The sequence below is a fragment of the Budorcas taxicolor genome, chromosome 5 (genome assembly GCF_023091745.1).
Source record: "Budorcas taxicolor isolate Tak-1 chromosome 5, Takin1.1, whole genome shotgun sequence".
NCBI lineage: Eukaryota > Metazoa > Chordata > Mammalia > Artiodactyla > Bovidae > Budorcas > Budorcas taxicolor.
The window spans coordinates 153867412-153891707 of record NC_068914.1 but is presented as its reverse complement, the minus strand read 5'-3'; the positions used below and the strand labels follow the sequence as shown (position 1 = coordinate 153891707).

The following is a 24296-nucleotide window of genomic DNA, read 5'->3' as shown; positions in this document are numbered from 1 at the left end:
AGAAAAAAAAAAAAGTGGGAGGAATGGATATAACCCATCCTGGCTTCTATCCCATTTTTTTTTTCTTGGAAGAAGGTGCCCATGAAAGTCATACTGAGGCCCTGGTCATGGGGGCCCCTTAGAGGCCTGTGTGCCTCCCAGGGCCTCACTGTGGGGATGCTCGCTCAATTGCCTCCTCCAGCAAGGGTCACGTCTTACTGTCAGAGCAGGCTCGCAGTAGGCACTGGGTGAATAAAGACAAGCTGTAAACAGAAAAGTGGTTTACACTGACTGCCCTGTGCCAGACACTGTGCTCAGCTCCTGTGAGGCAGACACATTACTATCATGCCCATTTTACAGATGAGGAGGCTGAGAAAGGCTGCAGAACTGGCCCGAGCTGTTCACCAGGGGAGCCCGAGTGTCGAGCCTGCACCACAGCCCCAGCCACATCCCCACGGGAGGCGGAGCAGCTGATGGATGTATCGTTTCCAGATGGGACAACCTCACATAGACATCAGGCAAGCCCCTGATGTCAGCCTGTGAGTCCTGACCCACGGGCCAGTGCTCTCGAAGGCCCCAGTGCCGCCCTGACCTTCCTCCACACCGCACAGCCCATAACCAGGTGCTGTGCCAGGGGAACCGGGGGACGATAAATGATGACTGCAGCTCACAGGCACTGAACGTCAGGCACCAGCCCATCCAATCTTCATGGCATCTCTGAGGGCCATAGGGGATTCTTATTCTCGTTCCAGAACCCAGCCTGAGAAGTACTCAGAGGGAGGTGGGATCCATTGCTTCTGCCTTGGAACTTGGAGGCAGAGAAGCAAGCCTTCGTGAGACAAGAGACCGGTGAGCCCCTCCGTGAAAGATTAGAATTTCATCGGGCAGAGAAAGGACATTCCAGGCCCAGGCACAGCCTGAGCAAAGGGGCCCCGGGGCGAGGCTGTGGAGGCTCAGCTCGGACTGCAAGCCAGGCCACAGGAGGTCTCCAGCTGATGCCTTCGGAGGCCATGCAGGGGATGGGCTGTCTGAAGATTGGGGAGGTGCGGTCAGGCAGGTACTTGGTGCACGTTTATTGGGCATTCATGAGGAGTAGAGTACTGTAATAGGCATAGGGGAGCAGCGATGACCCGCTAGACCTGCCTGGGAGAGTCCCTCTCAGCGGGGGACCCACAGTCTGTCTCTGGCGCCCCACTGGTTCCAATAACCTGCATCCATCATCTTTCCCTTCTCTGACTGGACTTCTCCTTCCATAAAACAGGCTTAACTGCACCTGCCACCTGGTGACGGAGCTCTTTGAGCTCCCTGGATAAAAGATCCTGTAAATACAGAGCCCGGTCGTCAGACTGGGTGGAGCGGAGTAGGGAGCCCACATCAGATCCTCAGGAGGCAGAGAAACAGCCCCTGGGGGTGCTAAGGGGGCACCAAGATCCTCTGAGGTTACCGTCTCTTGATGGTTGTCAAACGTATTCCTACAGTCAGCAAGCCTGACATTAAAGTCCCCTGCCCGGCCCCCGCCCCTACTGAGGCTACTCTGCCTGTGATGCTTAAATGACAGACGCCACCACCTTGGCAGCTGATGGGTGTGATGGCCGGGAGGAAGGTATGGAGGAGCCCTGGCTGCAGGGAGGTGGCTGAAGTGTGTGAATCTGACACAAGCGTATGAGCGCCTACCAGGACCCATCCTGGCACAAGGGTCAGGAGTCCAGTGGGAGGCAGACAGGGAGAGGGCTCATCCAGCCATCATGTGGGGGTATAAGGGGGAAGCCAGGCTTCTGGAAGCACAGGAAAGCTACCTGATTTGACTTTGCAAGCAAGCAAGCTCAGTTGCGTCTGACTCTTTGCGACCTTATGGGCTGTAAGCCCACGCCATCCCTCTGTCCATGGGATTCTCCAGGCAAGAATACTGGAGTGGGTTGCCATTTCTTCCTCCAGGGGATCTTCCTGACCCAGGGATCAAACCTGAGTCTCCTGCATCTCCTGCATTGCAGTGGATTCTTTACCGCTGAGCCACCAGGGAAGCCCAATTTGACTCTGAGTCCAGGACCAACCCTTCTCCGTTCATCTCCCAAAGACCATCATGGCAAAAGCCCTTTATGCTGAAGCAGCACCTCTCCTTGCCTGACCTCACACCTGAGGAAACAGGGGCCAGGGAACCTTGGTGATTTGTCCTGGGTCACACAGCCAGACAGGACAGTTATTTGCATTTTATGAACAAGAGGTGAAGTGGCTCAGAGAGCAGACACAGAGCAGGCAAGCGGTGCACCCAGCCTAGACCCAGGGCTGTGGATCGTGCCTACCTGCTGCCTTTGGCCAGAGCCTAGTCCAGTGCAGTTTCCCTGGTAGCTCAGAGGGTAAAGAATCCGCCTGCAATGCAGGAGGCCCAGGGTTCAATCCTGGGTCAGGAAGCTCCCCTGGAGAAGGGGATCCGCTGTCAGGCAGAGGCGGGGGGTCTGGGCCCCTCTCACTGAGCTATTTCTCAGCACAGAACCAACTTCCCCATGAAGAAGAGCAGGCTCAGGATACAGGGTCCTTCGGGATACAGGGTCCTTCAGGATACAGGGTCCTTCGGGGGCCCACAGAAATGTTTTCATTTCTTTGAAAACCAGAAGAAAAATTGAGTATAATAATAATGAATACTTACTAATGCATCAAGTCTAGATTACAGTCATCTTTCTACCCATGTGGTTGTAAAATAAAAATTTTTTTTAATGAAGGAAGGGGCCACTGAAGCAGAAGTGGCTGGCAATGGAGAAAGCCACCACGTGGCCCCATGGTAGCAGCCACATTTGTCAGCCGCCAAGAACCTGTTCCAGCTGGGGCAAAGCCGGCCACTTCCACCCTGCCACTGTTTGTGAAATGATGATGGAGAAAGGGGGAACAAGAAGAGAGCCGTGAAAAAGAGAGAAGGGTGCTGGGAGAAGACTGGACAAATGAGTGGCAGCCAGACAGAGAGGGGAGTCTGAAAGGGCAGAGCATTGCTGAAGGAGAAGAGAGCAGAGAGGCAGGGGCAGCAGAAACAGGGAGACAGGGCTGTGTGTGACTGCCCAAGTCTGAACAGATCCCACCAGAGAGGACGGTCAGGACCGAGGGAGGAGCCTGGCACAACCATGAGAGCCTTGAATGACAAGCCCAGGGGTTTTCCAGGGGCCTTTATTACGTTTCTGTTCCTGCCGTAACAAACGACCACAAGTTCGGTGACTTAAAGCAATAGAGATTTGTCCTCTCATAGTTGAGAAAACCAGAAGTCCAAAATCAAGATTACCGGACCACAGTGGCTAAAACTTCGTGTTCCCCAAGCAGGGGGCCTGGGTTCGCTCCGTGGTCAGGGAAATATTAATAGATTGCATATGCCGCAACCAACAGTTTTCATGCCGAAACTAAACATCCGTGTGTCCCAGTGAAGGTCGAGGTCTTGAGTGCCGCAACTAAGGCCTGGCTCAGCCAAATCAATTAATTAAAAAAAAATCACTGGACCAAAGTCGTGATCAGTAGGGCCTTGTTCCCTTTGGAGGCTCGAGGAGCGATTCCGTCCCTGGCTTCTCCCAGCGTCTGATATCTGCCAGCATTCCTTGTCTTGTAGCCACACACTCCAATTTCTGCTTCTGTGGCCGCACCGCCCTCTCCTCTTCTCCTCTGCCTCTCTCTTCAAAGGACACTGGTGATTGCATTTAGGATTCACCTTGATAATCCAGGATAATCTCCCCATCTCAAAATCCTTCCATTTAATTGCATCTGCAAACACTATCCATGTGCGGTAACATTCACAGGAGCTAAGGATTAGAACCTAATATCTTTGGCGCCCATGGTTCACCATAGAGTCAACATAATTTAGTCAGGGCTGCCTCCAGCCAGCCTGTGGGCATGGCCCTCTCTTGTGGCCAGTGGAAGGCACACAGCCTCTCGCTTTACAAACCAGCATATCCTGGGAAGGGAGTCCTTCTGCCAGGATCCCAGGGGAGAAGTGAAGCAGGGTGTGCAACGGAGATGGCAGGATATGGAAACTCCATTGGAACTGGCTAGGACAGAATGGAGGGGTTAAGCACCTTGGGGAGGACAAGGTGTCAAGAGAGGGCCCCCTCCCCTACTTGGATGCTGACTATAAATCTGATTTGAATTCTCATTTAACTCATCCCATGTTCACCAGATACTCAGACCGGAGCCAGCCCTTGTCTTCAGGAAGCTCGAAGTCTTAACCCCAGAAGTAAGCACTGTGGTCTTCAATTGGCTGTTAGTGCAGGTGACACTTTTCCAGGTGGTGTAATGAAGACCCAGGGATGGGTGGGGGGGCAGGGGGGTGCTCATCTTTGCCTGGAGCCGGCTGAGCACAGGGCTTCCCATTTCCTCAGTCCTCTGCCCCCAGCATCTTCCTGTCCAGATTTCGTCACTTTGAGTCTCTTCCTCTTGGCGCTTTAAAAGTGAAATAACACTGTTTCACCTTCTCTTAGCACAGGAAGTGCTTCTCCCAAGTGGGGCCCTTTCTGTGCCTGTAGAGCTGTCTTGTGGGGAACCAGGGCCCTGGACCCTTGGAGTCTGGCAGTATATTTATTATTCACTCAGTATGTATCAAGCACTTATTCCACAAGCAGATCTGAGTAAGGCATAGGAATAGATAGCCAGTCTTGCCTTCTCAGCACCAACTGGGGCAAGTGTCCTCCGTAAAATGGAAAAAAAAAAAAAAAAAGGCTTCTGCCGTGAAATTTCAGAGAATTTTCTAATCTCAATTTTGCCTTTTTCAAGCTGTGGGACTTTAAGCAAATCACTTAAAAACTCTACGAACCTGTTTCCAGACGTGCTTTTTTTTTTTTTTTAAGTGTGATACCTAAGAGAACAATTACGCATAAGCCTCCAACAATCATTTTTTTTAGGGGAGGGGGAGGTCCCCTAAGGGCTAACTACGTGCTACCCCTCCAGGTGGGCCCTAGGCCATCAGGGGTCGTCAGTGTGCCCTCCTCAATGCCTTTAAGGTCCTGGCACCCCGGCCCTAGCGAGTCAGCTTGCGGAGCACTGGGACCCAGAAGATCGCGGGTGGCGTGAGGCTCGTGAGGCCGCGCTAGGAGAGGTCTCAGGTGTTTTCAGCCACCAGACCCAGAGTCAAGTGCGCAGTCAGGCTGGCTTCAGCCGAGTACCCCAGCAGGGGGGGATCGCACCCCCCTCACCCGCGCCTCCCACGCGCGGATTCTGGCCTGGTCTTGCCCCGCCCGCTGGGCCCACGCGGCGGGCGGGGCGAGCCGGGGGCCTTTGTGTTCAAACCGCCCAATGGGCGGTGGCAGTGGGCGGTGACGCGGGCGGAGTCTGGCCAATGGGTTGCGGCCTGTCAGCGTTGACTGACAGGCGCACACATACACACTCGGCCACGCGCGCGCCGTCCGGCCCCACTCGCGCAGCGCAGTTCAGCGCGGGCCGCATTGTCCGCCTGCCAGCTCGCCTGCCTCCTCTCCCCGCGCACCCCGGGTCCCCGCGCCGACCGCCGCTCCCCGGATTCCGACGCGGTAAGGAGGGGCGGCGCGGCGGGCCTCGGAAGCCCCCGGCCTTGTACTGAGCAGCGGCGAAGGCAGGTAACAGCCGGCCGCGGGCCTCTGGCGGGCGGACGCGCCGGGCGAGGGTGATGGGCCGGCCTCGCCCCCTTCCCCGCGGGTCCCGGGCCGGCCTGACCCCGGGGTCATCGTCAGGCCGCACGGGCCAGAGCCGAGCTGCCCAGGCCTGGTTCTTCCTCTCCAGCCAAGCTGGGCCAGGCTCCAGCCCCGCCCGGAGCACGCCCCTGGGCCAGTCGAGAAGGGCCAAGCGCCAAGGCCGTCCTGACTCATCGCCGCCGCCGCCGGGCCCCCGCCTCCGGGACTGGCCGCCCCACTGGTCTGTCCAAAGGGCGGATGTCTCCGGGCGGGACTTCCCCGGGCCGAACCTCCCCGGGAGGAGGGCAGCGGAGACCTGGCTGTCCAAACCGGCCCAGGCCGGTGCCTGCGTTTTCGTGCCAGTTCGGCAGTTTCTAGGGACTGGCAGTTCTCTGCTTCTGCCGCCGCCTGTCAGAACTCTGGGAATAGGGAGGAGGCCCATTTTGTTCCGTTCTAAAAAAAAAAAAAAAAAAAAGGCAAACAAACGGGGGGCGGGAGTGTTACTTAGAGCAGAGAGGCAGGGACAGGCGAGTGGTTGATAAAAGCAAGAGAGAGAGAGAGAGAAAGAAAGAAAAATCTCCCGCAGGTTCAGCCAGTAGGGCATGAAGGAAGAAGAGAGTTAGCACCTGGAGCGGTTTGCCCGTCCCACGAGGGAATGCGGTGTGAAAACGTCAGGCGGAAGATGCCAAGATCTAGGTTAAGTCGGAAGAGTGGCTGGATACTGCCATATAAGTTTGTGATGAGGGCGGGAAAGGTGGAGTTGAAAAAAGGATGTGGTCAGCTCAAAAGTGGGGCTGCTGCTGCTGCTGCTGCTGCTAAGTCGCTTCAGTCGTGTCCGACTCTGTGCGATCCCAGAGACGGCAGCCCACTAGGCTCCCCCGTCCCTGGGATTCTCCAGGCAAGAACACTGGAGTGGGTTGCCATTTCCTTCTCCAATGCATGAAAGTGAAAGTGAAGTCGCTCGGTCGTGTCCGACCCTCAGCGACCCCATGGACTGCAACCTTCCAGGCTCCTCTGTCCATGGGATTTTCCAGGCAAAAGTACTGGAGTGGGGTGCCATTGCCTTCTCCAAAAGTGGGGAGAGATGTTTTATTTGAGGGTATCTTAACTGTGTGTGTTGCTGGGGGGTGGTGTCTATTCTGATATGCAAAAAATTTGAGCTCCTAGAGGCTCACCTCTTGTTTTGTTTTGAAGAACAGAGCCTTGACCTTTTTCATCTTGTGAAACCCAGGCTCAGTTTTGTGTTAGCAGGTACCACAAACTGTTTTGTGATAGCAGAACCCGAGGAGAAAGACGAAAAGGCACCCCTCTGGGAGGGTGTGTACTGCTGATGGTTTTCAGCAACCCCTCCCCCAGCCCCGACACACACACACACACACACACACACACACACACACCCCTCTCCATCTGTATATTTCTTTATATTCTTGCCAACAGCAGCCAGAGTTCTGTATAAACACTTTTGTTTTGTTCCTGCCCCAGGGCAAAAGCTTCATCAACTTTATCAGGGCAGGGTTAAGAGGAGGAGCCTGTGCCTGTGTGGGCTTCCAGAGCCTTCAGGTAGGGAGGGTAGTAGTAGGGGTGGAACTACCTTATAAGGAGTTGAAAATAGAAAAGTACCCAGGCCAACTTCCTGCTGTGGCTACTACCAGTCGGTCCCTTTACCAACCGTGGCTTAAACCAGGGATGATGCCAGGTGAGCATCCTACCTGTGAGGACACCAGTAAGTCCCAAGACATGAGACTGCTTATATTCCAGAAGAGAACTTTGTAGAATTCTCTAGCCAGACCAACTAGATCCTGGTTTCCATAGTGTTAGAGCCTATGGCCCCTACACAACCCAGAGGAGTAGTGATTTAAGTATCAGCCAGTAGGGGCTTCCATGGTGGCTCAGGAGTGAAGCATCCACCTGCCAAGGCAGGAGACACGGGTTCTCTCCCTGATCCAGGAAGATTCCACATGCCGCAGAGCAGCTAAGCCCATGCGCCACAATTACTGAGCCAGCCAGGGCCACAAGAGAAGCCACTGCAACGAGAAGCCCGCGCGGCGCAGCAACAGAGATGGAGCACAGCTTAAAAAAAAGTATCAACCAGGAATATTAGAAGTGATAACAAGTCACAAGTACTACTAGGGCCAAAGTGTAGCAGTGACTTTGTAACACAGGCCAACAAAGGCACCATGTTTAGAGTGCTCACACTGGTTATCAGAGATTCTGAATTTGGGTTTCTAGAGCTGAAAGGTTTATTAATCCCCCCTGTGTTGTAGAATGCCGCCTTTTGCCAGGTCTTTTCACCTTGGCCCCGTCCCAGAGCCTTGGTTTCCACCCACTGTGTGACTGGTCTGGCTGGTAGAGGCTGACAGTAATCTCACACAGCTGCTCCGCCGGCCTGTTTTGGTAGTTTGTTAACCAATATTTGTAATGTAACAGCTCTGTCCACGGCCTGTTCTGAACATAATTTTTTTTTAAAAGTCGCTCAGTCGTGTCGGACTCTTTGCAACCACATGAACTATACAGTCCGTGGAATTCTCCAGGCCAGAACACTGGAGTGGGTAGCCTTTCCCTTCTCCAGGGGATCTTCCCAACCCAGGGGTCGAACCCAGGTCTCCCGCATTGCAGGCAGATTCTTTACCAGCTGAGCCACCAGGGAAGCCCAAGAATACTGGAGTAGGTAGCCTATCCCTTCGCCAGCAGATCTTCCTGACCCAGGAATCGAACCAGGGTCTCCTGCACTGCAGGCGGATTCTTTACCAACTGAGCTATCAGGGAAGCCCTCTGAACATAATGGAGGCTATATAAGACTCTCGGTGGGGATACAGCAACACCTTTCTGAAACAACTTGAAAACTTCCTGGCGGAGTGGAAAGACCCAGGCCCCAGCACAGCACACACACTGCCTCTGTCACTTACAGCCTGGGTTACTGATCTTTGGGCAGGTTACTGATCCTCTCAGTGCCCCCAGGTTCCCCCCTGTACAGTGGGAGCGGTGATACCTCCCTTGATCATAAGGATCAGAAATGAGTATGTCAGGAGCCCTGTACCCAGGAGGCATTTAACCGAGTGTTTTATCACCACCATCAGCATCATATCAAGAGGCACTGATGTTGCAGGCCAGTAATCACTAATGGGCTAGGCACGCAGGCTCCAGCAGAATGTAGGCGGGGGTTACCGTGGAAAGGTTTTCTGGAGTCAGAGTTTGACTGGGGCTCTGAATCAATGGATACAGCTACAAAGAAAGGAATGCACGTCCCACTTAAGGAAACAAGCTAGAACAAGAATGGGCACAGCTTTAGGGACTGGGCAGCCCAGTAAGACGGCTGGACTGGAGAGTCTGTACAGGGCAGCAGTGATGAGCGGCGTTTATTTAGCACCTGTAGCCTACCTAGCAGGTGCCACAGGCTCTGCCTTGTGTCAGAGGTTGCAGAAGGCCCGATTCTGGATCTCGAAGCTCAGCATCCAATAATTTGAAAGTTTGGAAATCCTGTGAACCTGCTTTGAAAGAGGCTGGCAGAGTGCAGAGGGCTGCAGGTGGGTGGGGCGGGGATGCTTAATCAACCCCGGTTCTCGCCCACATGTCAAGCTCTTTGGTTGAATGCACAGGGGTGTGTGTTCTCTGGGAGGCTGTGTCTTGTCTCTCCTTCCCGCCCTTGCCACCCCGGCCCCAGGGAGGGGCTGAAAGCAGCCCTGAGCCTCACCTGGCTGCCTATCTCTCCCCAGACTCCCTTCAGGGGAAGGGTCCCCCCCGCCCACCTCATCATGTCTCGGCGAAGCCAGCGCCTAACGCGCTACTCCTCCCAGGGTGACGATGACGGCGGCAGCAGCAGCAGCGGAGGGAGCTCAGTGATGGGGAGTCAGAGCACGCTGTTTAAGGACAGCCCTCTCAGGTAGGGGCTCACCTCCACCCCCAGCCCGCGTGGGTCCCCCGACCCACCGAGCAGACACCTTGGACCCTTCACCATGCTGCCTCTTCCCATTGTGACTTCCGTGGGCAGAGACTAGACCTTGCCCATGTCCGGTCAGCCACACCAAGGGGGACAGCCACATCTCCGAGGATGCCAGGGCCTGGCGCTGTTTCTTCTCTCTAAGCTGGGCTCTCTCATATTCAGAGAACAGGAAGTGGAGAGAGGCAGTTTCAAGCATAAGCTAGGCCGGAAACCCCAAAACCGAGTGCTTGCCTCACAGGAACCCCTTCTGCTGTGGCTGGCTGTGCCAGACCCATAGCCGCCTGCCTCCCCATCCATCCGTCTGTAGGGCCTCAGCAAGGCCAGTGAAGCAGCTGAGGACATGAACAAGTTCAAGGGCACCTGGGACGTGAGCTAAGGCAGGCGTCCCCCCGCTCGCATCCTGCCCCCTGGCAGGCGCAAGGCCCGGATGACAGCCCCCTGAGGAGGCTTTGAGTACCTCTCGGAGGCCAGGTCGGCTTTGTCTGGGTTTTCAGTGGGTGGCAGAAACGACTAATCCATCAGGAAGCATGAAAGAATGCTGGGGCTTTGAAGTTCGAGACCTGGATTTGAATCCTGACTCCCTCACTGATCTTACCTAACTGCTTGTGAGATTTAGAGATAATGGGAGCATGGAAAGTACCTGCTTTGCTTGGCAGACAGTCAGCAGATGGGGGTTGTTAGTTGCCTAGTAACACAGCTACCCACCCGACCCCCACGTCCCCACGCCACTCACTGGAGGAGGGCAGAGCATTCCAGGTCGGCTCACCTGCCTGCTCCGGCCTCTCCCCTCCTGGCTGACCTCCCACAGGACCTTGAAGAAGAAATCCAACAACTCGAAGCGCCTCTCCCCAGCGCCACAGCTGGGCCCCTCCTCGGACACACACACCTCCTACTACAGTGAGTCTGTGGTCAGGGAGTCCTACATCGGCAGCCCGCGGGCCGCCTCCATCGCTGCCTCCCTCACCAGGAACTCCCTCCTCGACGACCCCTACTGGAGTGAGTATCCACAACCCTCCTCCAGGGCCTTGTCTTCCTTTGGAAATTTATGGTTCAAAATCCACCCCCACTCCCACAGGGGGTTTCCTAGCCACTGCTGGGCCCGAAGAGGGGCGCCCCACCTTTGGAAATCCTGGGGAGAGCAGCCAGACGTCTGAACTCCCAGGTCCTTTTAGATGATGAAGAAGCCACGTGTCTGCTCCAGACTTGGGAGCCAGAGGGGTGGGTCCTGGTTCACCCTTCCTTGGACTCAAGGGAGCTCAGGAAGGGCTCAGAGTAGATTCCATCTGCCCATCAGAGATGCTCCTCAGGGTGTCCCCAAGAACACCACCTCCCCCCTTGGAGCACCTGCCCCAGGAGAACCCCAAGTTCTTCCCTCCACAGGTGAGGACCTGCGGGTGAGGAGGAGGAGAGGCACAGGCGGCACCGACAGCAGCAAGGTCAATGGGCTCCCGGAGAACAAGCTCTCCGAGGACTTCCTCGGGTCCTCCTCGGGCTACTCCTCCGAGGATGACTACGTAGGTAGGCGACGTCCTCCTTCCCCAGGCCCGGGGAGACGCTCCGCCAGGTTCCCGGGCCTATGGGAAGCCGGAGAGGGTGCCCTGACAGCTTGGGAGAGCACCTGTGTCTGGCTGGGCGCTGCTACTGGGCCACCGTTGGACCTGAGCCAGGCTGGGGGTGGTCCTGGATATGCTGGGCTGCGGTGGCCAGGCTCCACGAGGCCCTGAGCAGCCTGTGGCCAGTCCCCTTGTTTTGATGTTTCCAGTAAGTGTTTAGCATGAGCCTTCACACACAGGAGGTGCTTGTTTCCTTAGTCCAGTTCTGAGTGGCTTGAGGGACTGCTGGGAAGCAGAGGGAAGTAGCCAGGAGTTCGAGGGAAATAGAATGTTGGGAGCCGAGCACGTCACTCCAACAGCGTTTACTGACCTGCTGCCTGCCAGCCTGAGTCAGCTGGGGACATGAAGGAGAGTGGCACACGGTCTCAGCTCACAAGCCAGAGGAGCAGACAGTCACCGTCTTCCCTATTCCAGGGCTCTTAAGCAGGACAGTGGTTAGGACTCTCTGCTTCCACTGCAAGGGGGTGTGGGGTCCACCCCTGGTCGGGGAAGTTAGGATCCCACATGCCATGTGGTGCAGCCAAAAAAAAAAAAAAAATGAAAGCATGAAGACAACTGAACTGTTCCCTCTTCCCCCGCCACCCCACAGGCTACTCGGAGACAGACCACCGGGGTTCAGGATCGCGACTACAGAATGCTGTCTCCCGGGCAGGCTGCCTGCTCTGGATGGTGGTCACCTCTCCAGGTGGGTGCAGACCGCTCTGTGCGTGATCATGTCCGTTTTCACCGGCAGTTACTTTTGCCCGTCTTTCTGCGGTTGGGCATCCAACTCCGTTACAGAGACTGTAGCGCCACTGGGAGAAGCTTGTTTCAGAATAATCGCTGGGAGCCGTGAGCCGCAGGAGCACCCGTGCTTGGGAGCGGGATGGAGGGCGTTGGCTGCACGGGCGGGCGGGTGGGATGATGGGAACTGGGAGGCGTGGGAGGACAGAGGTGCACTGGCTGTCAGGGTTGGGGTCGGGGCAGGGAGGGCCACGGGGAGAGACCTGCAAGCCGACGGTTCAGGGTGGCACTTGGGCTCCATGGGCCCTCTTCCAGGCCGGCTCTTCGGGCTCCTCTACTGGTGGATCGGCACCACCTGGTACCGCCTGACCACAGCCGCCTCCCTCCTTGACGTCTTTGTTTTAACCAGGTGAGCGAAACTGACAAGGAATCAGAAGGCCCTGGGCAGGGGGATGGCCAGTAAAGCATCTAAACCTGTACGCGATCGTTTCTCTGAAAGGTTTTTCCCCAGTACTTGCTGCTTGTATTAGCATGGAGTGGACGCCCAAAGTTTGGCTCTGCCTGGTAGAGGGTGGGACACAGGCTCAGGTTTTGCTCCTTGAATTGATAGCTCATCAGGGAGTGTTCCAGAACACGGGTTCTTGTTTCTTCTTGGGTACTTCTGCTAAACACCAGCCCAGCCACTTCGGAGTGTCAGACAAGCTCTGCCTTACTCCCACGGGCCAGGCTTTAGGCTCTAGCCGGCTGGTGGTGTTTCCCAGCATCAAGTGCGTGGTACTCTCGGCCCCCAGTGTTTCCCGTGTTGTGTTCAGAAGCCACGAACGGGTGCGGCCTGAGGATGCTGTGGGTCTGTTCCCCAAGTCCCTGACCCAGCAGAGCCAGATTTGGGGAGCGGGTCCTTGGGCAGAGGAAGGAACACTGAACCAGGAGGTTAGGGTCCCTCTGGCCCTAAACCTGGTTGGAGTGGGCAGCCAACTATGCGGAAAAGATGAGCAAAGATGAATTCATGTCACCAAGAAAGGCTCCTCGTTTTTCTAAAAGAAATATTGTCTGTTTAAGGAATTAACTTTTTTTTAATTCTATATTTGCTTGCCTATAAGACCTCTATGTATAACAGGTTTAGGTTATTCAAGGACCCTGGGATTTATTTTTAATAACATCACTACAATTCAGAGTCAGAACTACCCCATCACTCCAAGCTCTGCAGGTAAAGCTCTCAGCATCCAGTCTGGCCCTGGCAAGATGAGAGGCTTGAGGGTGTCCCCTCCAACTGTAGCTCAGCACTCTAGGGACTCCCTGAGGACACCCAGAGGCCCTGGAGTCCTCTTGACCCCTCCGCCCGCCCTCTCTCCCCTCCTGTGGTCCAGACGCTTCTCATCCCTGAAGACCTTCCTGTGGTTCCTCTTGCTGCTGCTGCTTCTGACCGGCCTGACCTATGGTGAGTCGCCCACTGTCACTGGGAAGGGAGGACTCTCCACGTGGAAACAGCGCTGGTGAGCCAGAGGGGCAGGCAGAGCATGCGCCGAGGGTGGCGCTGAGCAGAAATGTGAAAACTGGAGGGACACTGAAAAGCTACAGTAAGCAGAAAGACAAGGCGGGGTCCGATCAAGCCTGGGCAACATCCTGTCTGGCTCTCCTGGGCCCTCTGGTGATCAGCGGATGGAAGGGGCAGTGCCCCAACCCGCTGATCTTGTCGTTGGTTTGGGTGGCTCTGTTGGACTGCCTGGCATGTCAAGAGTATCCTTGGAAGCCATGGGGCCAGAAGATGCCCCATTACAGGAGTGCTGGGGTAAAAGGCAGGGACTCTGACACTGTCATTAGCACTCACTTTCCCTCCATTCCAAATCAGGATGTAACGTGGGTTAGTGAGTTATTACTCCATCAAGGCTTCAGCTGTCTTTAAGATCAAAACAATGGAGTAGGAAAGAGAAGTAAGAGCACTTTTTTGCGCCAAGATACTAAACTACATTTTGTTTGCAAGATGCTCCATGTTGTCCTGATCGCTATCATTGAACTTTCACATTTTTTTTACAGTTATAATCATAACACTTTCCTATGAGCGTCCCCTGTGGCCCCCAGGCTCAAAGTTACCAATTTGTAACTAAAGACCATGCTTTATTATTATTTTTTTTTTAGAGTTGTTTTTTTAGCATCTACTGAAGTTATATTTCTTTAATTTATACCAAAGTAGGACATCTTTCCAAGTGTTGATTCCCTTGCTGTTATAAGAACAGCTTGTTCCTATTCAGTGGAAACTGGGTGTCACTCTGTAAACAGTAACAATGACTTTATGATCATACAGCATTATGTTCAGGAAGCACATTCCCGTGTGTTATCTCAGTTTGTTTTGCCATCCCCTCATGGGGTTGGCGGAGCCAAGGTCATCATGGCCTCATGAGGAGATGCACATAGGAGGTCTGAAAGGCAGAGGGGTGGAGTGAGTGACCAGCTCAGGGAGGGCAGTAAGCAAAGGTCTGTCCAGAGGGTCTGACTTGAAGCCTTGTGGTCACGTGCTTCCTGTTGCACCTGCTCGAGGCCAACAATTGTGTGGCAAGCGTGGCATCTTACCAGGCTGGAGACCCCAAAGCCAGTATGACTTCTCCAGGCGCTGTCACGACCATGCATACTTGTACACACACACACACACACGCGTAGCTCAGGAGTGAAAACAGGTGGCCCCCTAAAGCAGTATGTCTTTGTGTGGCAGCCTTGTGCTCTGTTCTGGGGCTACAGGCAGCCTCTCTGAGCGGGTAGATTCTGTTCCAGTGACGGCTCAACTATGGCCAACCATTAGAGTCACCTGGGGAGCTTTTAAAACTCATTGCAGGGGGATCCGCCCAGGCCAGCAAGCTCACTCCCTGCCAGGTGGGGCCAGACGCTGTTGGAGAAGTTCCCTAAGTGATTCTGCTGTACAGTCTGAACTGAGAAGCACCTTCAGGGCCTCTGGGTTCCATCCCTGGACAGTCCTCAGCTTCCAGCGATTTCCTGCAAGCCTTACCATCTATGGAAAGATGAGGATTCCTGAGGGGATGTGAGAATGCTTATATTCTGTGATCATCGGGTAGAGGTTGCTGCCTCAGTAGGGGAACCTCTGTCCCTCACACCGCCTTCGACAGGAGCGAGGCTCCCATGAGTGAGACAGGCTAGGGACGAGCGCTGCTTGTGAACCTGCCATGCTCCCTGGCGTGTGCCTCCTGGGCCCCGGCCCCAGTAACTATCCTCTCCTCTGTGTGCAGGAGCCTGGTACTTCTATCCCTTCGGGCTGCAGACGCTCCACCCCGCTGTGGTCTCCTGGTGGGCCTCGAAGGGGAGTATTGGGCAGCGTGAGGTGTGGGAGTCCAGAGACTCATCCCCACATTTCCAGGTGAGCATCTTAGGGTCGCAGCACCCGCCCCCTCCCCACCGCCGTCGGCCTGCCGTTACATTCCTTGCCCTCACTCCTCACACTCCCAGTGGATGAGATGCTGCCTGTCTCCTAGGACACTTTCCTTTCTCTACTGTTCGTGGTGCAGGGGCTGGGGGGTAGGTTTTGCCTGCACTTAAATGTGACTCAGACCTGTCCTAAAGTTAGTTTCCATCCTAAGAAGCACAGAAAGCAGAAGGAAAAGAAATCAGACAAATCGCTTTCTTCCTTTTTAATACAGTATCACAAATATTTACTGAGTACCTTCTGGGAGTCAGGTAATATCCTGGTCTGTTACCTACTACCACCAAAATCAGTGCCTTAAGATTACCAGCACTGGAGGGTCACCTGTAGCAGTCCAGTGGTTAAGACTCTGCGCTTCCACTTTAGGGGACACGGGGTTGATCCCTGGTCAGGGAATCAAGAGCCTGCAAGTGGCACAGTGTGGCCAAAAAAGAAAAGGGCCAGCATTTAGACTAGCTTGTGAATGCACAGGTCCTCTAGGTAGCTGTTCTGGTCTGAGCAAGGGCAGCTGATCTTGGCTAGGCCCCCTCGACTAGAGCATCCGTGGTGGACTGGCGGGTCTGCAGGGGTGGCTGGTCTAGGCCTGGCCAGGCTGTACCTTCGATGTCTGGCCAGCTAGCCTGGGCTTGCTCTCACAGCAACCGGGCAGGGATCCAGGAGGGTGGAGTCAGGCCAGACTTCAAGGACTACATTCGCTACTGCCTCGTGCTGTTGGCCAGATTCAAGGAGGGGAGAAAGAGACTCCACCTCTCATGGGAACACCTGGGAAGCCGTACTGCAGAGGGTGCAGGTGCGGGGAGGGCAGGACAGTGGCCATTTTCTGCATCCTGTCAGAGACTAAAGATGGACCAGGCCCAGGCCATGCCCTCAAGAGGCCTGCGGTCCAGGGCGGGAGAGGTGATGAGTGCAGACAGCAGCAGTGTGTGTGTACAGGTTCTGGGCTCTGCGATGAAGATGTAAAACTCTTTGTCCTCTAATTACTGTTATGTGAACTTTGTTTGCATCCTGCTGAATTTAACTTGGCAGCACATTTTTAACCATTTATTTTGGTGGATAGTACTTCGCTGACTGTGATGTTATTATTTCACAAAATAATGTGTTGTGGCATCTTTAACTTTTTTTTAATCACTAGTAAAGACAGTTCAGTTTCAGGACCAGCTTTTCTATAAAATGGGGGAAGTAAAGGATGAACCTATCTTTGTGTTTACTTTCATCTGCATTAAAAAATAGTTGCCCAGGAAGGGTTGGTGGTCAGGGCTCTGGGTGGATGGGGCAGAGGTTAGGACCTTGACTTTACCGCTTGCTTCTTGAGTCATGCAAATACTGCCTAGTTTAAAAATGGAATTTTTGAAAGTTGAAAGCCCAACCTCTGTTCCCAGTAGGCTCCTGCCTTTTAATCGAGTCGACAGGCTGTGTGTTTCTGGGACTCCCTTCCATTTCTCTTTAGGAAGCTCTTGTCATGAGTCCCTCACCTCTGTGGCTTTTCCCTCCCCGCCCCGCCAGGCCGAGCAGCGCATTCTGTCCCGGGTACACTCGCTGGAGCGGCGCCTGGACGCTCTTGCTGCTGAGTTCTCGTCCAGCTGGCAAAAGGAGGCCATGCGGCTGGAGCGCCTGGAGCTGCAGCAGGGGGCTGGCAGGCAGGGAGGTGGAGGCGGTGGCCTGAGCCACGAGGACACCCTGGCGCTCCTGGAGGGGCTGGTGAGCCGCCACGAGGCTGCCCTGAAGGAGGACCTCCGCAGGGACACTGCTGCTCGGATCCAGGTGGGGGACAGGAGCTGAGGGGCCTTACAACCCTCTGTGTGGATGACACCCTGGGTGTGTGGGGTGGAGGGGGCGAGGCCCCACACTCCCTGACATGAGAGAGACCGCAGTGTGTTGTCATTTCAGGGTCAGACGGCTCTGCCACTTGGCAGTTACCTTCTCTAAGCGTTACTTTTCCTCCTCTTTGCAACGGAGGCTCTCCTGTCTGCCCCTTCCCTGGTCTTGAGAACAAGAGGTTTTAGTGCATCTGGCACAGTGCCCGTGGAGGTGTCACACTCCATGCAGGTGTGCAGTTAAGACCGAGGAGTCTTGCATGTTTCCAGAAAGGCACTGTAGCAGAAAGGCTAGGAGCTGAAGTTTGCAATCAAACAGGCCTGGTTTGAATTCCAGTTACACCACTTACTGGTTTTAAGTGGCCCTCTGAGCATGGCTCAATAGAATCCTCAGCCTCTCTCCTATACCTGATAGGAAGAGCTGGTCACCCTGAGATCAGAGCATCAGCAAGACTCAGAAGACCTTTTCAAGAAGATTGTCCAGGCCTCACAGGTTAGTGAGCTTGGGGCTTGATCCAATTCATCATCACTTCTTGGGCTGAGACACCTTGGCCCCAAAGGGTCTGCTTAGACATAGAATGGGGAGAAGGATGTGTAGTCTCCTGACTTCTGCTTAAACTGAATCCCCCTGGGCTAGAACACTCTGCAAAGACGCCCTGGGAGTGTGCCAGAGGACAGGAAGGGCTACTTTCAAGTGGCCTGAGTATAACAGGCTGAATGAATGAGTGAACGCCTGAACGCCTGAGCACAATAGTTATGGAGTGAGACTCGCATCAGGACATCAACTGGGAGGCCAGCTTGACATTTGCTGGAACAGCCAGGAGGCCCTGGGGAGGGGATGTGGTTAAGCAGAGAGACCCCAAAAGGAGCAGATCCTGCTCTGGAAGACTGATTGCCATGAGCCCGACAGTCCTTGAATTGGTGCCTTTTTCCTGCTCATAGGAATCTGAGGCTCGGCTCCAGCAGCTGAAGTCAGAGTGGCAAAGGTAATGGGCACTGCCGTCTGTCCTAGGCTTGCTCATCTCCAGCCTCCCCATTCCCACCTCCAGACAGGACTAGGGGGCAGAAACCCAGAGCAGAGTTCTGTGTCCCAGGCTGAGAAGGAGATGATGGAAACCTGGCTCAGGACCGTCTGCTCAGAGTCTGTCCTCGAGGGGCAGTGGTGGTCGGGGTAGGGGATCGCGGGCACTGCCGGATAATCGGGATTCCTGGGTTCATTTATAGGTGCGCCATCCTTTCTGTGCAGCCTCATGCCGGCTGCCTCCCCGTGTCCCAGACGCCCATACTGGTGGAGGATCTGAGAGCTGAGGCAGCGAATTCTGGATCTGGGCTTAGGAGGGAAGCAGGATAATAACTAGCTCCTTGGGATATGTAGGCCAAGCGTAGGCACCAGAGCTGTGTTCTACAGCCTCAGTTTAGAACCCCTGAGAGCAGGCCTCGCACTCATGTATATCAGGTGCCAACTAGGGGATCCTCTCATTTGCCTCAGCATATCCTTACCCCTCACTGGAGACCCAGAGCTTACTCTTCTGTTTGGGAGTAGGATGACCCAGGAGTCCTTCCAGGAGAACGCCATGAAGGAGCTGGGGCGGCTGGAGGGCCAGCTGGCAGGCCTGCGGCAGGAGCTGGCAGCCCTGACCCTGAAGCAGAGCTCGGTGGAGGACCAGGTGGGGCTGCTGCCCCAGCAGCTCCAGGCCGTGCGGGACGACGTGAGTTGGAACCCTCTGGGTTCCCCGGGAATACCCCTCCTCTGCGCTGGTCTTGGGAGTCTGCGAGGGAGAGTGCCTCCTGCCCCTGCTCTGGGCACAGACGCTGGCTTTCTCTGATGGAAGTTCTTCCCGTTTTCTCACTGATAATATGGAGGGTTGTTCCTCTTTCCCTCCATGGCCTGAGCAGGCACGTGCCGGCCCTCCCCTCGCTGGAGTGACTACAGAGGGGCCTGTACTCACTGCCTGGCCTCTCGACGCAAGCCAAGCGCTGCCCCCAACCCCCCACTCCAGGCTGGCTAGGGCCCTGCAGTGGCAGCTTCCACCTTCCTGGTGAGCCTCCCAGAGTGAGACCTTGTTTTGGTCCCTAGGTGGAGTCTCAGTTCCCTGCCTGGGTCAGTCAGTTCCTTCTTCGAGGTGGGGGAACCCGCACTGGGCTCCTTCAGCGAGAGGAGATGGAAGCTCAGCTGCGGGACCTGGAGAGCAAGATTCTCACCCACGTGGCCGAGATGCAGGGCAAGTCGGCAAGGGAGGCCGTGGCCAGTCTGGGGCTGACACTGCAGAGGGAAGGCGTGATTGGGGTGACTGAGGAGGTGAGGACTCTGTCCCTGGACCCCGGCCCCTGCCCGCCCCCCCCCCCCACACACAGTGCTCTCCTCCTGGGAGTCATAGAGCTGCAAAGTCCCACCCAGCCAGCTCCCTGGCAGGTTCCAGGACCTAAGTAACATGCAGAAGCCTCCGATGTTTGTTTTGGGGCTGGTGTGAGGGGGCAGGGTGCGCCTGGGGAAGTGCCACACGTGTCTGGACACCAGGGTGGCACAGGCATCAGGGGGCTCAGTCTGCGGGTCTCTGGCCCCTGACAGTGGGGCACAGAGATGGATGAGTCGGCTTCCCCATCACAGCTGCTCTGGTGCCTGTGTTTTAGCAGGTGCACCGTATCGTAAGCCAGGCTCTGAAGCGCTACAGCGAGGACCGCATCGGGATGGTGGACTACGCTCTGGAGTCGGGAGGTGTGTCTAGCTCGCCTCCCTTTGCTGAGCCCCCTTGCCCCACACTGGCAGGGCCCCTGGCATCTGCTGGGGCAGCCGTGTGCTTAGCAAGCAGGGCTTGAGGTCAGCAGAAATCAGCCAACCCAGAACTCACCATAAAGGCGAGTGACTGTGGGAGAAGGCAGGATATAGAGCGCCATCTTTCACCAGGCGGGGCTGATGCTTACTCCGCCCTGTGGTCTGGGTCAGATGTAAAGACCCGTCCCGAGGGACAGCAGTCCCTCTTCAGCCTCCCTTGGCTGGCAGCTAAGCCCATTGCCTGGGTCTCCCTCCCCTGCTGGTGTCCAGCCCCAGGCGCCCACCCTGCTTTTCTTTCCTGTCTCAGGGGCCAGTGTCATCAGTACTCGATGCTCCGAGACCTACGAGACCAAGACGGCCCTCCTCAGCCTCTTCGGCATCCCCCTGTGGTACCACTCCCAGTCTCCCCGAGTCATTCTCCAGGTGGGGCCCTGAGCGCCCCGTGTCGCCTCTGTGGCTGTCCTACCCTGGGTCATAAAGAGCTGCGCTTGGGGCAGGCTGTCTTTGCCACCTGCCATGTGCTGACCCGCCTTTTTCCCCTCCAGCCAGATGTGCACCCAGGCAACTGCTGGGCCTTCCAGGGGCCCCAGGGCTTTGCTGTGGTTCGCCTTTCTGCCCGCATCCGCCCAACTGCTGTCACCTTAGAGCATGTGCCCAAATCCTTGTCGCCCAACAGCACCATCTCCAGTGCCCCCAAGGACTTTGCCATCTTTGTGAGTATCCCTCCTGGGGGGTGGGGGTCTCTGTCGAGGACAGAGGTCATTCTTTGGCTGGGGGGCAGGGCATAGATGTGGAAGACAGTACCAAGGTGGGAAACGGCAGTTCCGTGTTGGCTGCCTCAGGCTGCAGAGGAAAAAAAACGGGAGGCCTAAGACGTTAAGTGACTCGTCACAGATCACACAGCAACCCTGTGTCCAGAGCCCAGGACCCCTGCAGTCCCCAAGGAGGCCAGTCCCTGCCCTGCCAGATGGCAGAGGACCAGGGGAAGCCAGGAGGGAAGGCCTTACCCCCTGGGGGCCCGTGGCTAAGGGCAGGGTCCTCCCTCCATCCTCAGGGCTTCGATGAGGACCTGCAGCAGGAAGGGACGCTCCTTGGCCAGTTCACCTATGACCAGGATGGGGAGCCCATTCAGACGTTTTATTTTCAGGTAAGGAACTTCGGGTCTGCTTGCAGAGGTGGTATACTTACTTTCCCATCTATTCGCCAGGTGTTCTCTTAGTACTTATCCTGTGCCAGGCACTGGGAGTCCCAAGTGAGAAGCCACAGCCCAGCCCACCCACAGCTTGAGATAGGAAAGAGAGAAAACTGTCCAAGCGGTGTGGGGCAGGGCCCTTCCAGGTGGGGGATGTTGGGGAAGCTGAGAGGGCAGGTGTCGTGAGTGAGGCTGTGGCCTGGCAGGGTGTCACGCAGCACAGCCTGGCTGGGCCCCAGACAGGGGCCTCTTGCCTCCACCTGAGTGGACATCGGTCTCCTAGGCCCTTGTCAGAAATAGCTTCCCAGTCTCCAGCCCAGGTGACCTGAGAGCCACCCCAAAGGAGTCCAAGTGTGGGAAACTGGGTGAGGTGGGGCGGGGGCCGAGGCAGGAGAGGCAGGCCTGGCTGCCAGGCCAGAGAATTTCAGCTCGCAGCCGAAAACGAGCATACAGGACCAAGGCTTGATGGGAACTTGACAAAAAAAAAAAGCAACTCTGCTTAATTCATGGTGAAGGAATTCTTTTTCAACATCAGCATATATCAGACTCTCCTACAAGGTAGTCCTGCTCATGGTCAGAAGTAGCTCCTGTCAATTTTTCCCAGTTCCGGATGCATCGTGCTCATGTTCACTTGTCAGGTCGTATTTCTGTGGCTGTGGGTGCCTCACGCAGCCTTAATGGTGCGTTCCCGGCCCCTGCAGGACCTCAGAAGCCTCTGGGGCTTCTTGGCCCACCAGCTGGAAACTCTGTTCCAGGGCCTGAAGACAGGATTTTTGGTCTGGTTTCTCTGCAGAGGCCTGACAGAGGGGATGTCTGGCCCTGGATGTGGCCATCTCCTCTCCAATCTGTGAATTCTTAGCCCTCCCTTCTCTCTCTGCAGGATCCTAAAATGGCCACATACCAGGTGGTAGAGCTGCGCATCCTGACTAACTGGGGCCACCCCGAGTACACCTGCATCTACCGCTTCAGGGTGCACGGGGAGCCCGCCCACTAGGCCTTCTCTGTGCTGCTGCCGGCCACGCCCCCTCTCTGGGGGTTAGGTGCGCAGCACCCCCGACTCCCCGCACATGCTTGAAGCGCACTGACTTCCAGGAGCAAGAAAGGAGCCCTGGCGCAGTGGAGATGAAAGAACACGCGGGCTTTTCCTGTGCAACGGGCGGCTCGAGCGGTCAACAGGCTCCATTCTCTCTCTTCCTTCTCTACTCTCCGCGTGCCAAGCACTGGGCATCTTCTCCCTCCTGGGAGGGTGTATATATGTAGCATGTCATGGGGACTGAGGTGGGAAGAGCGGGTGATGCCCGTGGTCCAGCAAAGGTGGACCAGACCTGCCTGCCCCTGGCCCATGTGGAGGGACTGACACCTCGGGAGCTGCGCAGAGGAAGCAGGTGCCAAAGCTGTTGGGGAGACAGGCTAGGGCCTGGGGCAGCTGGGCTGTGCCCCCTCCCTCAGTGAGAGGGGTGCTCAGGGTGCAGGTCGGGACTGGTCCCCAGGCATGAAGCTCCTGGAAGAAGGCGGCTGGGCTCCTCCAGACACCAGTGCCATCAGCCAAGGCCCACAGCATTCCTGAAGGGCTTCTGTACAGTGTGTGTGTCCTGGGTCAGGGTGGGCCAGGGGCTTCTTGTACCCTGGAGGGTCTGGCTCCTGAGAGCCTATAGGAGCCCCTCTGCCGGGAACAGCAGTTGTCTTCTCTCTCCTGATGCTGGGAATAGGGCCCGCTCTGCTCCCCTCTCCTGCTCAGGCCCACCTGGTCCCCAGAGCAAGCTTGCCACGTTCCCCCAGGGTGCAGGTGTCCAGACCTGTCTTTGGGGGCAGCCGGCAGTGTTCGCGGAGCTCCCTGGGCTCTTGTGGTGGCCCAGTGACACGATGAGAGGGACACTCAGGGTGTCGCTGGGGTGGGGGGTGTAGACTGTTGGTCCTGCCCCACCCTATCAGGCCCCTGATCCTAAGCCATCCCTGGGGGCGCGTTCAGCTCTTGCTTCCTTGTTTCTATTCTGACTCATTTTCTATGGGGAGCAGTCAGGGGTGGGGGTGGGGGGGTTGGTTAAGGATGGGGGGCTGAGGTGGGAGCTTTTGGACCCGGCAGGCCCTGCTCTATTGTGTATATATTTTTCAAGGTCTTGTTTTTTTAACTGAGAAGCTAAGGGCTTGATTTCTAGCCCCGTTCTGTGGGGCCTTGGGTGAATGCAGTTCCTTGTAACCTGGCTGCCAAGAGAGGTCTGGGGCACTGGTTCTGACTCTGTGGTTCATTGTGGCCTGTGGGGAGGGGGCAGGAAGGGCTACTGCATAGGTGGGTGCCCTTGGAAGAGTTCCTAGAAGATGGGGCTGGAACAAAGGTGAGGCCCCACGGACACCCTGTGCTGTTCCAGCACCGGCCCCTGCCTCCAGACAGCCAGGTTTTGTTTGCGCTCTCCTGTCACAAATGCTGCACTATTGGTTCTTAATTTTTTTTTATCTCCAGATTCTAATTTATGCCTATGCAAAAAATAAATTATGCCCAGGGTTAATAGAGTGTGTGGTGTGGTTTTTATCTGACCATTGCATGGGACTCTGCTCTTGGGAAAAAGGGAAAGGATTCTTAGCCTAAACAATGCCACACAGGCTTACCTCCTAAGCTTTAAAAACCCAGGCTTCTCAGCTGTGATGGGAGATGGGACCTGAGGCTGGCCCTGTTCTGGTGACTCCTGGGTTTGACAGTGGCAGGAGAAAGGGAGGTGGCTTTATTAGCCACCACTGATGTCCACTGGGAAGCAGGAGGCTTGTCCTGCATCTCTCAGTGGAGCAGGAAATAGGAGTGACCCACCTGACTCTCAGCTTGTCTACGTCAGTGTTGCAATCCCCCTCCACAGGAGTTAGACCCTTGTCCCTTGTCCCTGTGTTGGGATGGGACGAGGTGGGTCCCCTGAAAAGTCAAACTCTTGCCAGCTCCAGGGAGCAGGTCCTGGCCCTTCCCTGCATGTATCTCCCCAGATTCAGTGCCTCCAGTGAGCAGCTCCAGGTGACGGGTGATTCCCCATCTGGACTCAACATACGCCTCATTCTGACCATGGCACCCGGCCCAGGGCTGAGCCCCATCACAGCTGAGAAAATAAAGGCAGGAACAAGTCAGCAGGGAGGAGCTGGGGGAGGGGGGGTTGGGAAATGCTATAGGAGAGGATGCTGGGTGGGATCCACAGCCAGGCCCAAGGCTTTGGGCCAGTTGCTCAAGCCCTCAGCTCTCCACACC

The 24296-nt window shown here is 55.9% G+C and overlaps 1 protein-coding gene across 3 annotated transcripts; it reads left to right on the top strand.

The window, feature by feature from the left end:
* Window positions 1-5320: 5320 nt before the first annotated feature.
* SUN2 (Sad1 and UNC84 domain containing 2) lies at window positions 5321-23081 on the top strand. 3 transcript variants are annotated; one of them, XM_052639414.1, is made up of 18 exons: window positions 5321-5471; window positions 9305-9471; window positions 10340-10527; window positions 10912-11049; window positions 11734-11829; window positions 12183-12276; window positions 13235-13305; window positions 15104-15231; window positions 16798-17055; window positions 17524-17601; window positions 18051-18094; window positions 18652-18817; window positions 19186-19407; window positions 19743-19824; window positions 20189-20304; window positions 20427-20594; window positions 20936-21028; window positions 21954-23081. In XM_052639414.1, the coding sequence occupies exons 2-18, from the start codon at window positions 9344-9346 to the stop codon at window positions 22065-22067; spliced, it is 2184 nt and encodes a 727-aa protein (XP_052495374.1). In that variant the 5' UTR covers window positions 5321-5471; window positions 9305-9343; the 3' UTR covers window positions 22068-23081. The 3 variants fall into 3 exon arrangements, with proteins under 3 accessions (XP_052495374.1, XP_052495373.1, XP_052495375.1); XM_052639413.1 differs by having other exon boundaries at window positions 19740-19824; XM_052639415.1 differs by having other exon boundaries at window positions 5321-5533; window positions 9386-9471; window positions 19740-19824.
* The last annotated feature ends 1215 nt before the right edge of the window (window positions 23082-24296 follow it).

What these genes read in the sequence shown, in the direction of transcription:
- SUN2 (XM_052639413.1), top strand. Translation starts at nt 9,344, where the DNA reads ATGTCTCGGCGAAGCCAGCGCCTAACGCGCTACTCCTCCCAGGGTGAC. An exon ending in GATGGTGGTCACCTCTCCAG is followed by an intron (nt 11,830 to 12,182) that starts GTGGGTGCAGAC and finishes GCCCTCTTCCAG; the next exon opens with GCCGGCTCTTCGGGCTCCTC. An exon ending in AGATTGTCCAGGCCTCACAG is followed by an intron (nt 17,602 to 18,050) that starts GTTAGTGAGCTT and finishes TCCTGCTCATAG; the next exon opens with GAATCTGAGGCTCGGCTCCA.